The sequence below is a fragment of the Anolis sagrei genome, chromosome Y (assembly GCF_037176765.1).
Source record: "Anolis sagrei isolate rAnoSag1 chromosome Y, rAnoSag1.mat, whole genome shotgun sequence".
NCBI classification, from domain to species: Eukaryota; Metazoa; Chordata; class Lepidosauria; order Squamata; family Dactyloidae; genus Anolis; species Anolis sagrei.
Genome location: NC_090035.1, coordinates 75,248,917 through 75,263,922, shown reverse-complemented (window position 1 = coordinate 75,263,922; position 15,006 = coordinate 75,248,917). Strand labels below are relative to the sequence as shown.

General features: G+C 44.2%; 1 protein-coding gene across 1 annotated transcript; it reads right to left on the bottom strand.

Moving 5' to 3' along the window:
- Positions 1-3,378: 3,378 nt before the first annotated feature.
- On the bottom strand, positions 3,379-14,192 carry LOC137095461 (eukaryotic translation initiation factor 3 subunit K). Its single transcript, XM_067462154.1, has 8 exons — positions 14,072-14,192; positions 10,976-11,074; positions 10,493-10,613; positions 8,269-8,343; positions 7,113-7,179; positions 6,951-7,028; positions 4,140-4,265; positions 3,379-3,506 (listed from the first exon to the last, which is right to left on the bottom strand). Exons 1-8 carry the CDS (start codon positions 14,128-14,130, stop codon positions 3,475-3,477), a joined length of 657 nt encoding a protein of 218 aa, XP_067318255.1. The 5' UTR covers positions 14,131-14,192; the 3' UTR covers positions 3,379-3,474.
- Positions 14,193-15,006: the final 814 nt, after the last annotated feature.

The window sequence follows — 15,006 nt, the reverse complement described above, 5'->3', positions numbered from 1 at the left end:
CTTGGTCTTCCAGGCAATTCTTCCATTGAAAGGTAAGGTACCATCGAGTTGTATATGAGGACCTAGCAAATTCCTAGAGGATAGCTTTCTAGGTCCTCCTGAGAGCACACAATAGCATGTGTCTGTTTTGCTGGACTTGGAAGTAAGCTAGTTTAATGTTGGTTGGTTTTAGGATCTGGCCCAGTTTACTTGTCTGAACGTATCTCCCACTACGATCCACCTAGTACTCTAAGATCATCTGGGGAGGCCCTGCTCATTGTCCCTCCATCATCGCAATCGCGTTTGGTGGGGACAAGGGACAGGGCCTTTTCTGTGGTGGCCCCTCGGCTGTGGAACTCCCTCCCAAGCAAAATTAGATCAGCTCCATCCCTCCTGACTTTTCAGAAACAAGTGAAATCCTGGCTATGGGATCAGGCCTTTGCAGACTAGGCTGACCTGCTGGCAAAGCGACGGTTTTAATGGACTTGACGGACTGCTTTTAGGACAATGACTCCGAGCACAATTCAAGGTGCTGGTCTTAACCTACAAAACCCTATACGGTTCTGGTCCAGTGTATCTGTCCGAACGTATCTCCCTCTACGTCCCACCTCGGAGTTTGAGATCATCTGGGGAGGCCCTGCTCTCGACCCCACCACTCTCACAAGTGAGGCTGGTGGGGACGAGAAGCAGAGCCTTCTCAGTGGTGGCCCCCCACCTGTGGAATTCACTCCCGGGGGAAATCAGAACAGCACCAACCCTCCTCTCCTTCAGGAGGAGGGTGAAGACATGGCTGTGGAACCAAGCCTTTGGGCAACCAGGCAATTAGACAATGACAACCAAATAAGACAATCAGATGTGTAAGGGATTGTCGAAATGGAACCAAAAACAGATCTTTGAGTTAATTGTACACTGATGGGTAGGAAGAAGATCCAGGTTTGTATTGTTTTTACTGATTTTATCATTTTACTGATTTTATTGGATAATGTTGAATTGTGGGAATTTGTACTGTTATATTTTTGTGATGATTGTTTGTGTAGCAGGCGTCTAAGTGCGCCTTGCAGCTGTAAGCCGCCCTGGGTCCCCTTCGGGGTGAGAAGGGCGGGGTACAAGAACCCCAAATAAATAAATAAATAAATAAATTGGTGACTGTTTGAATGTTTTTATACTGTTTTTATAGTGTTTTTATTTAAATTGTATATTTATGATTTTGGTGGTGTGTCTTATTTTATACATTGGCTATCTTGAAAATTGTCCCATTCACAGAATGAGGGACAGCCTCAATCAGTGGTTCTTAACCTGTGGGTCCCCAGATGTTTTGGCCTTCAACTCCCAGAAATCCTAACAGCTGGTGAACTCCCTGGGATTTCTGGGAGTTGTAGGCCAAAACACCTGGGGAACCACAGGTTGAGAATCACTGGCCTAAATGAGGAGCCAGAAACTGAAGACATGGCTGTGGGACCAAGCCTTTGAATAGCAATACAGTGCAATAAGTGAACATGGAATATGTACAAACATGACTGGAATGGACATTGCCCAGGGGACACCCGGATGTTTTAATAATATAATATATTGTATATACAAATAATATTTATAATATTATAATGTAATTCAATATAATACTCATAATATGATATGATATATTTATATTATATGTAATATTACTAATAGTATTACAATATAATGGTATAGTACAATATAGCCGCTGGGTGAGATCATCCGGAGTTTCAGGGTACGGTGTCATCTGTATGCAGATGTCATCCAACTCTGTCACTCCTTCCCACCTGCTACTAAGGAGGCTGTCGAGGTCCTGAACTTGGCTGCTGTGATGGTCTGGATGAGGGTGAACAAATTGAAATTGAATCCAGACAAGACAGAGGTACTCCTGGTCAGTCGCAAGGCCGAACAGGGCATAGGGTTACAGCCGGTGCTGGATGGGGTCGCACTCCCCTTGAAGGCGCAGGTTCGCAGCTTGGGTGTGACCCTGGACTCGTTGCTGAGCCTGGAACCCCAGGTCTTGGCGGTGACCAGGGGAGCATTCGCACAGCTTAGGCTTGTGCGCCAGCTGCGCCCGTACCTTGGGAACTCTGACTTGGCCACGGTAGTCCACGCTCTGGTTACATCCCGTTTAGACTACTGCAACGCTCTCTACGTGGGGCTGCCTTTGAAGACGGCCCGGAAGCTCCAACTGGTCCAACATGCGGCAGCCATGATACTAACAGGAGCGGGGCGCAGGGAGCATAAAACCCCCCTGCTGTACCAGCTCCACTGGCTGCCGATCTGCTACCGAGCTCAATTCAAGGTGCTGGCGTTGGCCTATAAAGCCCTAAACGGTTCCGGCCCAAGATACCTAACTGACCGTCTCTCGGCCTATGAGCCCACGAGGACTTTGAGATCTTCCGGGGAGGCCGTGCTCTCGATCCCGCCTGCATCACAGGCACGACTGGCAGGGACGAGAGATAGGGCCTTCTCGGTGGTGGCTCCTCGGCTGTGGAACACCCTTCCCGTGGACATCAGGCTAGCCCCCTCCCTGTTGAAATTCCGCAGGAAGTTAAAGACCTGGCTGTTTAAGAAGGCATTTGAACAAGAAGTGCAATGATTGGTAATTTGACCATAGGAATGGAACAACGGAAATGATATCAGATTGTGGGTTTGACGATGAGATGACTCGGAATGGCTTTTGTAGTAATGTTGATGTTTTGATGAGATGTTTTTGATAATGATGAACTGTGGATTATTTTACACTATGTTTTGTATTTTGCACCTGTTTTTCTATGCCGTACACCGCAATGAGTCGCCCTTGGCCTGAGAATTGCGGTATATAAGCGAAGTAAATAAATAAATAAATAATAGTAATATATAATACTGCCAGCTAGCTTATAATGTCTATCAACAGGTGTAGTTTTAAGACATCTTTTGATTATTCAGTGCTGTATTCAACTGCTTTGCATGGGCAGCTTTATGCCAAACAGGGCAGGCATTCTCAGCAGTTGAGTAAGACAAGGACAGGGCTGATGTTCTTATTAATTTTGGGTCTGCACTTCATGCGCCGCCAGTAAGTTTCCGCAGGATGTTATTGCGCGCAGCTACTTGGTGCTTGGTGTTCATACAGTGTTTCCTAAATGTTAGTGTTCGATCTAAGGTGACACTGAGATATTTAGGATGGGAACAGTGTTCACCCCATGGTCATATGTGATGGGGAGAATTGAGGGGAGACTTATGTTCTTCCCACAGAAGGCAACCTTTTTGTCAACCTGCTGTATTCTCAAGGATATTGCTCATTTTTCTCTAGTCATAATACTTTTAAACTCCTAAGTGTCAGTGACCTCTCTCTGCTGTGTCATGGTACTTGCAAATGATTGGTAGATACCATAGGTGAGACTGACTGGAGCAAAGCAAAACCACAGGGCATGTTAGAGTCCTTTATTGACCAATGTTTTGAAAATATTTCAAATAAATCCAATGAGCAACAAGTGAGAATCTGTGGAAGATGCTTTCTTACTGCGAAGATGCCATGATACTCGAGACACCTGGAAGAAAACAGGCAAAGATTCAGAAAAGGTGATGCTAGCTCCAGTTGAATTCAATAGAGCTTGGAAAAGTTACATTTTGGGAGTATATTTCCCAAAATTCTCAGTTAGTTTGGCCATGCTGTTTGGAACATTTCGGAGTGATACACCAAAAAATAATTTTCTCAAACCTCAATTAATCTTAACAGCAGTGGGCAAATTGCAGCTTGCAGGCATTGAGATATATATATATATATATATATATAGCTCAATCATGCCCTTAATAATAATAATAATAATAAACCTTTATTTATACCCCGCTACCATCTCCTGCAGGACTTGGTGCAGCTTACAAGAGGCCGAGCCCAAATACAGCAATAAAACACAACAACAACAACAACAATACAACAATAAATAATTCATAACAAAGCAAAACAATAACAATAATTTTACAATGAGCAAACTCAGGTCTGTGTGCATGCTTTATATGTAAAACACAGAAGCTGGGTTTCTTTGATATTCAGTTTTTAACTGCAGAAAAGGCCATACTGTTTACAAGTCAACTCCTGTTTTGTTTAGAGAAGGGATCAAAATACGGAAACAAACATGGCTGCCAAGGATGTTTAAAAAGGGTGAGTGAAGGGAGACACTTACTATCAAAGTCTATCTTCTCCACAATGTTTTTGGGCTTGATGCTCTCCTCCTGGTTGCAGATAAAGATCGTCCCAGGCTCTGACTCTGTCCAGCCATATTTACTCATCCAAGACTTGAGTTGGTTGTCTGCAACAAAGAGAAGGAGTTGTGGGTCAGCCTGTGATTGTGTCTGATCTTCTTGCTGATGCTCATGGTGGAAATGATGTTCATGATTGGAATGGGGATGGCGTTCCTGATGATGGGCCTGGGGATGAGGGTTTGCTCAGACCTGAGTTTGGTCGTGTCAGGAGCAACAAGTCGCTTCTGTTGTGAGAGAATTGGCCGTCTGCAAGGACGTTGCCCAGGGGACGCCGGGATGATTTGATGTTTTTATCATCCTTGTGGGAGGCTTCTCTCATGTCCCCGCATGAGGAGCTGAAGCTGAAAGAGGGAGCTCATCCGCCTCTCCTCAGATTCGAACCTGCAACCTGTCGGTCTTCAGTCCTGCCGGCACAGGGGTTTAACCCACTGCGCCACCCGGGGGCTCAGACCTGAGTTAAGTTCAGAAGAGAGGCCTGAGCAAGGCCACATTCCTGGGAGAGACCTTTCACCACTTTTCTCAGAACAACAGTTTGAAAACAATGCTGAGATTGATTTGCTAGGTGCAGGAGTTAACGAGGGAGAGGATAGTGAAATCTTGGACAGAAATCAAAGTTTTAGTAAACAGATGCAGAGCTTTCCGAGACTGAGGCAATCGGTTCGTCTACAGCAAAAGAAAGATAACAAACCGTTTGGTGAGAAAGTCAAGAAGAATGCTTTCCTTTCAGTTTTGGGTTCTGGAAAAGGTTTATAATGATTCATGGGAGTCAGTTGCCTCAGTTGAGTCAACGTTGTTATTTTATCATGGTCTTGCTTTCAAGTGCTCTGTGTTTCATGTATTATTTATTTATTTATTTACATTTATATACCTCCCCTCTCAGCCCAAGGGCGACTCGGAGCGGTTAACAACAGGCAACAATTTGATGCTAGTGCAGTGACAGCAAAATTTAAAAAATTAAAACAATAATTAAAACTTTAAAATTCTAAGAGCAATATAAAACATAAAAATTGTACACAGCATTTAAAAACATTATCAAAGCTTCTCCATATCAAATCATTGCCCGGTTGCATCGTCACTTGTCCGTAATATTATATATCTATGCCATATCTTCGAAAGGACAGGAGGGAGAGGGCCAATCTTATCTCTCTAGGCAGGGCGTTCCACAGTCAAGGGGCCACCACTGAGAAGGCCCTCTCTCTCGTCCCCACCAAACGCATCTGTGAGGAAGGCAGGAGCGAGCAGGGCCTCCCCAGAAGATCTTAGCGTTAGCAACCTGCCTACCGCCCGTTGGACCATTTGAAGCTTCCGAGCAGTCTTCAAAGGCAACCCCACGTAGAGAGTGTTGCAGTAATCTATTCGGGATGTAACCAGAGCGTGGACTACTGTGGCCAAGTCAGACTTCCCAAGGTACGGGCGCAGCTGGCGCACAAGTTTTAATTGTGCAAATGCTCCCCTGGTCACCGCTGAGACCTGGGGTTCCATGCTCAGCAATGAATCCAGTATCACATCCAAGCTGCGAACCTTCAGGGGGAGTGTAACCCCATCCAGCACAGGCTGTAACCCTATGTCCCGTTCGGCCTTGCGACTGACCAGGAGTACCTCTGTCTTGTCTAAATTCAATTTCAGTTTGTTCGCCCACATCCAGACCGTCACAGCGGCCAGGCACCGGTTCAGGACCTGGACAGCCTCCTTAGTAGCAAGTGGGAAGGACTGATAGAGTTGGACGTCATCTGCGTACAGGTGACACCGTACCCCAAAACTCCGGATGATCTCCCCCAGCGGCTTCATGTAGATGTTAAACAACATGGGAGACAGTATTGAGCCATGAGGAACCCCACAAGACAACGTACCAAGTTTTTGCCAAGTTTTAGCTTTGCCTATGGAATTTTCCTGCTGTTTTGCTTTGTGGTTTCAAGTGCCCTGTCTCATGGATTTCTATGTACTCATGGACCTTGCTATCCTTTGAAGCTTATGGATGTTGGGCTTTTACTGTTTTAGTATTTTTACTGCTTTGCCTACATATATTCTACAATAAACTGCTTGCTGATTTTACAAAGCTGGTGTGGTGTTTGAGGTCAGAGGGATTCCTGCTCTGGTATACGACAGAAGGTCAAGATGGGGGCAGGAAGGGGAGACAGAGGCAATTCTGTGTATTGTCAAAGGCTTTCATGGCCGGAATCACTGGGTTCTTGTAGGCCATGTTCTAGAAGCATTCTCTCCTGACGTTTCGCCTGCATCTATGACAAGCATCCTCAGAGGTAGTGAGGTCTGTTGGAACTAGGAAAATGGGTTCATATATCTATGGAATGACCAGGGTGGGACAAAGAACTCTTGTCTGTTGGAGCTAGGTGTGAATGTTTCAACTGACCACCTTGATTAGCATTTGATGGCCTGACAGTTGTTTGGTGTGGCTTTTTGGTGCCTGGGACAATCTTTTGTTGAGAGGTGATTAGATGTCCCTGATTGTTTCCTCTCTGTTGTTTTGCTGTTTTAATTTTAGAGTTTTTAAATACTGGTAGCCAGAGGCAATTCTACTTCATCCTTCAAGGAAGTTACTGTGATAGGAAAACTCAAGCACTGTTTCTTGATATCATACAGATGGTTCAAGTCATGAGCTTATACAGGAACAGTTTGGAAAGGGAAGCAAGCAAACACCTGACCCATCACATTGTGTACCCCCTTGCAAAGAGGGGTGGATCAGTGGGGTATGCTTACATACAGGAGACACTCACCTGTGAGGTCACCCAACATCTTGGCTAGAAGCCAGCGGTCAATGTGTTGGTACGTGATTCCAACTACGTGACAGATAACTGCAAAAAAGACAATAGATACAGACATTTCAGAGCCCGAAGAAGAAGAAATAAGCATGCAATTGAAGAAGGAAGTACACTTACATTTCCTAACAGAGTCCTCAAATCCCGTGATCCCATCCAGGAGAGCTATGTTCTCATCCAATGCTTGCTAGCAAACAACAATAACAAATATTTATAATCATCTAAAATCAAGAAGAGAGCATCATATTTGGTATAATTTAGGGCCTTGGAATCAGAGATAATGCCTTTCACTCCACCTTGGTATCACTGAGAGTAACTCTGTTTTATTTTATAAATTAGGGAAGTCTTTCTGTATTTTTTTTACTTCCTTGAAAATGACAATCCTATTGTCGAAGGCTTTCATGGCTGGAATCGGTGGGTTGTTGTAGGTTTTTTCAGGCTATATGGCCATGTTCTAGAGACATTTTCTCCTAATGTTTCGCCTGCATCTATGGCAAGCATCCTCAGAGGTTGTGAGGTCTGTTGGAAGTAGGAAAATGGGTTTATATATCTGTGGAATGACCAGGGTGAGACAAAGGACTTTTGTCTGCTGGAGCTAGGTGTGAATATTTCAACTGACCACCTTGATTAGCGTTTAATGGCTTGGAAGTGCCTGGGGGGAATCTTCCAAGGAAGAAACCATGAAAATGAACAAAATCTGGCTACCAGTATTAAAAAAACTCAAAAATCACAACAGCAAAACAACAGAGAGTAAACAATCAGGCACATCAAATCACTCTCAACAAAAGATTCCCCCCAGGCACTTCCAAGCCATTTAATGCTAATCAAGGTGGTCAGTTGAAACATTCACACCTACTTCCAACAGACCTCACTACCTCTGAGGATGCTTGCCATAGATGCAGGCGAAACGTCAGGGGGAAAAAATGCCTCAAGAACATGACCATATAGCCCGGAAAAACCTACAACAACCCAATGACAATCCTGCTTGTTGGAAAGAGTCTAACTTCTAATTTCAGAGGAATGCCCTTTTCATCTGAACAAAAATAAAGGAAAACACATACAAATGTGATTTTAGAAATTCAACACTCAAAAGGTAAGGCAGACAGCACTGTCTGTGCACTTACTGAAATGTAGAGATCCTTCAAAAGACAATTGTAAAGGGTGGCACTTTGGAGACCAAGCAGACTGAATGAGACAGACATCATTAGGAGTGTGTGATGTCTAAAACTTTTATAAATGCAAAGAACTTCCAGTTAGAGGTAGAGGCTTGGCTTACCCAGAAAGCCTGAAAGTGGCATGTCTCCAACAGCTCACCCAAGTATAAGATCTGACGGATGGGTTTCTCTTCTTGCTGGAAGGAATGGCATTAAGGAAACTGGATATAAAGGAACTAGGATTTGTAGAACTTCCGATGGAAAAAGATAATTCCGGGGATCACAGGAACTTTTAAACTGCTTTTTGGTGTTAACTGTTGGTCCTAATCAGTGCTGCCATTATCTACTGTTACCTTTAGTAGCTTCCTAAACAGATAGCCTAAACCAGGCGTCCTCAAACTTTTTAAAGGTCACAGTCCCTTAAACTGTTGGAGGGCCTGATTATAATTTGAAAAAAACATGAATGAATTCCTGTGCACTACACATATCTTAAAAACATTTAAAAACAATACAATAATTAAAATGAAGAACAATTTTTATAAATATAAACTTATTAGTATTTCAGTGGGAAGTGTAGGCTTGCTTTTGGCTGATGAGATAGGATTGATGTTGTTGTTGTGTGCTTTCAAGTAGTGTCAGGTTTAGGTTGACCCTGAGTGAGGGCTGGTTAAATGACCTTGGAAGGTTGTATCGGGCCCTCGGGCCTTAGTTTGAGGACCCCTGATCTAGGAACTTAAGATCGTCTGGGGATGCCCTGCTCTTGATCCCGCCTTCCTCGCAGGCGCGCCTGGCGGGGACAAGAGACAGGGTCTTCTCAGCGGTGGCCCCTCGGCTGTGGAACTCCCTCCCTAGGGATATTAGATCGGCCCCTTCCCTCCTGACTTTCCGAAAAAGTGTAAAAACTTGGCTCTTCGAGCAAGTGTTTGGAAATACAGCACAATAAATAATTATGAACTACAAAGAATGAACATGGAACGGCTAGACCAGGGGTCCTCAAACTTTTTAAGCAGAGGGCCAGGTCACAGTCCCTTAAACTGTTAGAGGGCCAGATTATAATTTGGAAAAAAGAACACTTTAAAACAATACAATAATTAAAATGAAGAACAATTTTAACAAATGTAAACTTATTAGTATTTCAATGGGAAGTGTGGGCCTGCTTTTGGCTGATGCAATTGGACCATGATTTTAGTTAGGAGATGTATTGGATTGTGATTTATGTGAAATATTGTGTATTATGTTTTTTACGGTTTTAATTGTATACTGTGTACTGTATATTCTGTTGTAAACCGCGTTGAGTCGCCAGTTAGGCTGAGAAACGGCGGTATACAAGGACAGTAAATAAATAAATAAAATAATAAATAAATAAATAAATAAATGTTGTTGTGTGCTTTAAAGTCATTTCAGACTTAGGTTGACTGAGTGAGGGCCGGATAAATAACCTTGGAGAGCCGTATCCAGCCCCCGGGCCATAGTTTGAGGACCCCTGGCCTAAACTAACCCTGCTGAGTAGAGATAATGTTCATCACAACCCTTTAAGCTCCACTGATTTTGCTATAATAATAATATATTTTATTTCTATTCCGGGCTATCTCCCTGAGGGGACACCTATGGCAAACATTCAATGCCATTATACAATTAACAAAGACAGACAATACATAAACAGAGGCAAAGACTTTTCCCATTTTTTCCATTTCCGGCACCTGGAGGCTGTGCTCAACTCTGGCCACGGGAGGCTGGGGGGTGCTGCCACTCTGTCTTCCATGCCAAGGAGCTTTGTCCTTCCTAGATGGTCTCCTTATGGGCACCTTTTATTACCTCCCCATTTTAAAGTGATACCTATTTATCAACTCACATTTCTGTTTTCGATCTGCTAGGTGGTCAGGGAACTGGGACTGATGGCAGGTGCTCATCCCAACCCGAGCTTGAACTGCCAACCTTTCGATCAGCAGGATTTTCTGCAGCTCAGCAGTTTAGCCCGCTGTGCTAAGCAGCGCTAATGTGTGTCCTGCTTGTTAGGGTTGTGCAGCTTAAGGGTAATGATGGTTCTGTGGTCCTAACATTAGAAGATTTACTATGGTAGGATGGTAACAACCTGCTCTTTCCTATGACTTTCTCTGCTATAGAATACTTTCTCTTTGGGGGCCTAAAGTGTGCTGCTCTTATCCCAAGACCATGTGAAAATATTCATCAAAAGTTTTTGGAGTCTAACTGGCTTTACACCAAGCCTTCATTTTAAACTAGTTTAACCTGTTTCAATCTATATAAAAAAATGCTTCATGGTTGAGTAAAACTGAAAGCCAGCAGCTCTTGGTACACTGCAGTGCTTTCCTATTGGATCAAGGATACATGCGCTTGGTCAATCATACATTTGCAGAGCGTGAAGTCTGTGTGGGGCAGGTTCGTCAGGGCCTTCAGGAGGATCTGGGCAGTCACTGTGGTTTGGAATAAGGCAGGGTTAAACTGATACCTGGAAGAGAAAGAGAGTATCTTGAGACTCCAAGAAGATGGGATAGGAACAATTCCGTAGATCTTTTGGCCCAACAGGTATGGTTTTTCCACTTCAACTGCACTTGTAATCAGATATATACTAATAAGTTTTCCAGCCTCTACAGTTTTGTACCACAGCTGTGAGGCAGTCATTCATAGACCCACTTTATAGGAGAATCACTAAGCTCAAACAAACCACATCTGGGCCAAGATTAGAATATGACAGTCCACCTTCTGTGGCAAAATTGGCAAACAGTACAAATATCTGTCCAACATCTAGTGTGCCTTGAGAATCATCATTCTGAGTTTTTGCAATGTCAGAGAAGATACAGTAATACTCACAATTTGAGCACAGCCAGGTTGGCCTCCAAGTCATAGGCGTTCTCTTTGGCCTGGGTCTCCACATAGTGCTCCAACGTGGCCAGGTTCTCTGGGTTATATCTGAGGAAAGGGTGACAACAACATGAAGAAGCATCTAGAGCAAAGTATTGAAGAACGCCAAACAAACTTTGTCTGTTCTAGAGTTATGGAAAGGTTGGGCCCTGCTGCAAGAGAGACCCTGGGGCCTGAGTATTGCCATCCAGCTTTGCTGCCTGCTCAGCCCTAGGTTTACCCAGAAGGAGACCTGCAGCCACACCCTCATCCCAGCCAGCTGACCCAGCAGCCTCCAAGGAGAGAACATGGCCCCCGCAGCCTCACCGCATGGCTACTTTAATGGCCATGCCACTCATTGCCCGGCTGCCGGGAAACCTGCGTGGGGTGCCTCCATGGCCATGGTGCCCATCATTTGGACATTGGAACACCTGTGCAGGTTCTCGTTTTCGGGGTTCTCCTGCCTCGCCTGTTGCTTCTGGTCACTTATTCCATCAGCCCACTTTGGCTGGGATTGAATGTTTACTTTTAAGTTTTTTCATTGTATTTATATTTGAATTGTTTCAATAATATGTCGTGTTTATTACTGTATGTTTAAATTGATATGTCATGTTTATTATATGTGTAATGTAGCATTGTATGCCATGGACTGTAAGCTGCCCTGAGTCCCCCACTGGGGTGAGAAGAGCGGGGTATAAATGTACTATAATAATAATTATTATTATAATAATTATTATTTATCATCCAGAATATGTCATCTAATACTTTCACTAAAAAAACTACCATGTATAGAAAGTATGTATACATCCGTCATTATGGTTGCCACATAAATGTTCATTGTCTTTTTTTCCTGTACATCTCATGTTCCATTTCCCCCCTTTTAAAAATAGACTATAAGTGATAGCTTATTAACTACAAACAGGCCCTGAGTTACAAACATCCAACTAAATTTTTCAAAATCCAATTATCACAGGGACAGAAAGTGAGGTAGAATCTTCACAACAGGGACACAGACAGCAAAACAAACAAAACAGGGGTGTTGACCCTATGCTAAACTAAGTTGTATATATTTGGATGGAGTTACACTTTAAAAATGTACCTGTTCTGACTTATATGCAATTCATCTTAAGAACAAACCTACAGAACCTAACCCTAACCCTAGAGACTAGGATGCGGAACAATGGCTTCAAACTACAGGAAAGTAGATTCCATCTGAACATGAGGAAGAACTTCCCGACTATGAGAGCTGTTCAGCAGTGGAACTCTCTGCCCCGGAGTGTGGTGGACACTCCTTCTTTGGAAGCTTTTAAACAGGCTAGATTGCCATCTGTGGGAGTGCTTTATATTTTATTTTCCTGCTTCTTAGCGGGAGGTTGGACTGGATGGCCAATGAAGTCTCTTCCAACTCTTTGATTCTATCTATCTATGTATCTTCTATACACATAATAAAAAGATCTTGGAGTCCTCATGTACAACAAGCTATACATGAGCCAACAATATCATGCGGCAGCTAAAAAAGCCAATAGGATATTGTCCTGCATAAATAGGAATCTAGTGCTTAGATCAGTGTTTCTCAACCTGGGGGTCGGGACCCCTGGAGGGGTCGCCAAGAGGTGCCAGAGGGGTCACCAAAGCCCATCAGAAAACAAAGTATTTTCTGTTGGTCACGGGGGTTCTGTGTGGGAGGTTTGGCCCAATTCTATCATTGGTGGGGTTCAGAATGCCTTTTGATTGTAGGTGAACTATAAATCCCAGAAAATACATCTCCCAAATGTCAAGGCCTATTTTCCCCACACTCCACCAGTGTTCACATTTAGCATACTGAGTATTCATGCCAAGTTTGGTCCAGATGCATCATTGTTTGAGTCCATAGTGCTCTCTGTAGGTGAACTACAACTCCCAAACTCAAGGTCAATGCCCACCAAACCCTTCCAGTGTTTTCTGTTGGCTGTGGGCATTCTGTGTGCCAAGTTTGGTTCAATTCCATCGTTGGTGGAGTTCAGAATACTCTGATTGTAGGTGAACCATAAATCCCATAAAACTACAACTCCCCAATTATGTTTCATAACAGGAGCAAAATTACAGTTATGAAGTAGCAAAAGAATGTTATGGTTGGGGGTCACCACAACATGAGGATCTGTATTAAGGGGTCGTGGCATTAGGAAGGTTGAGAAACACTGGCTTAGATCCAGGGAAGTCATGCTACCCCCCTATTCAGCCTTGATCAGACCACACCTGGAATACTTTGTCCAATTCTGGGCACCGCGTTTTAAGGGAGATGTTTATTCTAAACTGGAATGTGTCCAGAGGAGAGCAACTAAAATGATCAAGGGTCTGGAGAACAAGCCCTATGAGGAGTGGCTAAAAAAGCTGGACATATTTAACCTGAAGAAGAGAAGACTGAGAGGAGACATGATAGCCATGTATAAATATATGAGAGGAAGTCACAGGGAGGAGGGAGCAAGCTTGTCTTTTGCTGCCTTGGAGACTGGGATGTGGAGAAATGGCTTCAAACTACAAGAGAGGAGATTCCATCTGAACATGAGGAAGAACTTCCTGACTATGAGAGCCGTTCAGCAGTGGAACTCTCTGCCCCGGAGTGTGGTGGAGGCTCCTTCTTTGGAAGCTTTTAAACAGAGGCTGGATGGCCATCTGTCGGGAGTGATTTGAATGCAATATTCCTGCTTCTTGGCAGAATGGGGTTGGACTGGATGACCCACAGGGTTACTGTTCAGCAGTGGAACTCTCTGCCCCGGAGTGTGGTGGAGGTTCCTTCTTTGGAGGCTTTTAAACAGAGTCTGGATGGCCATCTGTCAGGAGTGCTTTGAATGCAATTGTCCTGCTTCTTGGCAGAATGGGGTTGGACTGGATGGCCCATGAGGTCTCTTCCAACTCTAAGACTGTTTAAAAGACTCCAAAGAAGGAACCTCTACCACACCGCAGCAGAGAGTTCCACTGCTGAACAGTTGATTCAGGGGAAGATGGGGAAAAATGTAACCACAGCAACCACGAATTCCCCTCCAACCCGTCAATCACTCCCTCCCTCTCTTTCACTCAGGACTATACCTATCGATGCCCTTTAGCAACTTCCCCACATTCGCTCGCATCTGCTCGAAAAGCGCCATGGCACGCGGAACCGGGAGGAGGAGGAGGAGAAAGGATGCAACAACGACGCCGGAAGCGGAAGAAGCCGGAACGCAAGACACTTCCGGCCCGTCTTCCGCCGAGGCATCTCTATGGTCAGTCAGCCATAGAGATTCGGAAGAAGTGCGCATGCGTTGGGAAGAACGCTTTACGTCATCAAGGGGGTGGAGCTTCTCTTGGGGCAGCTCATTGAGCAGGAAACACAGTGTGCTCGAAACGCCACCTGTTGGTGGTTTTGAGACAAAGTGCAGGATTATATTTTGAAAAATATATTTAAATAATATTAAAATAAAATGCAGTATTATATTTTTCAATAATTTAAATAATTTAAATAATTATTATATCATCATAATCACGCCTTCCTCTTGGCACGTTTCTCTCTTTCGCCCTCCATTCGTGCCTCTTCAATTCTGCAGCACTGCTGGTCACAGCTGACCTCCAGCTGGAGGCTTTCCAGTTCTCAGTGTCTACGCCAGAGTTTTTAAGGTAGGCATTGACCCCATCTTTCAATCTCTTTTCCTGCCCAACAACATTGCATTTTCCGTTCTTGAGTTCGGAGTAGAGCAACTGCTTTGGGAGACGGTGGTCGGGCATCCGGACAATGTGGCGTGGCCGGTCCAGCGAAGTTGATGGCAGAGGACCATCCCTTCAATGCTGGTGGTCTTTGCTTCTTCCAGAATGCTGACATTTGTCCACTTGTCTTCCTAGGAGATTTGCAGGATTTTTTGGAGGCAACGCTGATGGAATCGTTCCAGGAGTTGCATGTGACGTCTGTAGACAGTCCACGTTTCGTAGGCGTATAGCAGGGTTGGGAGGACAATAGCTTTATAAACAAGCCCTTTGGTCTCCCTACGGAT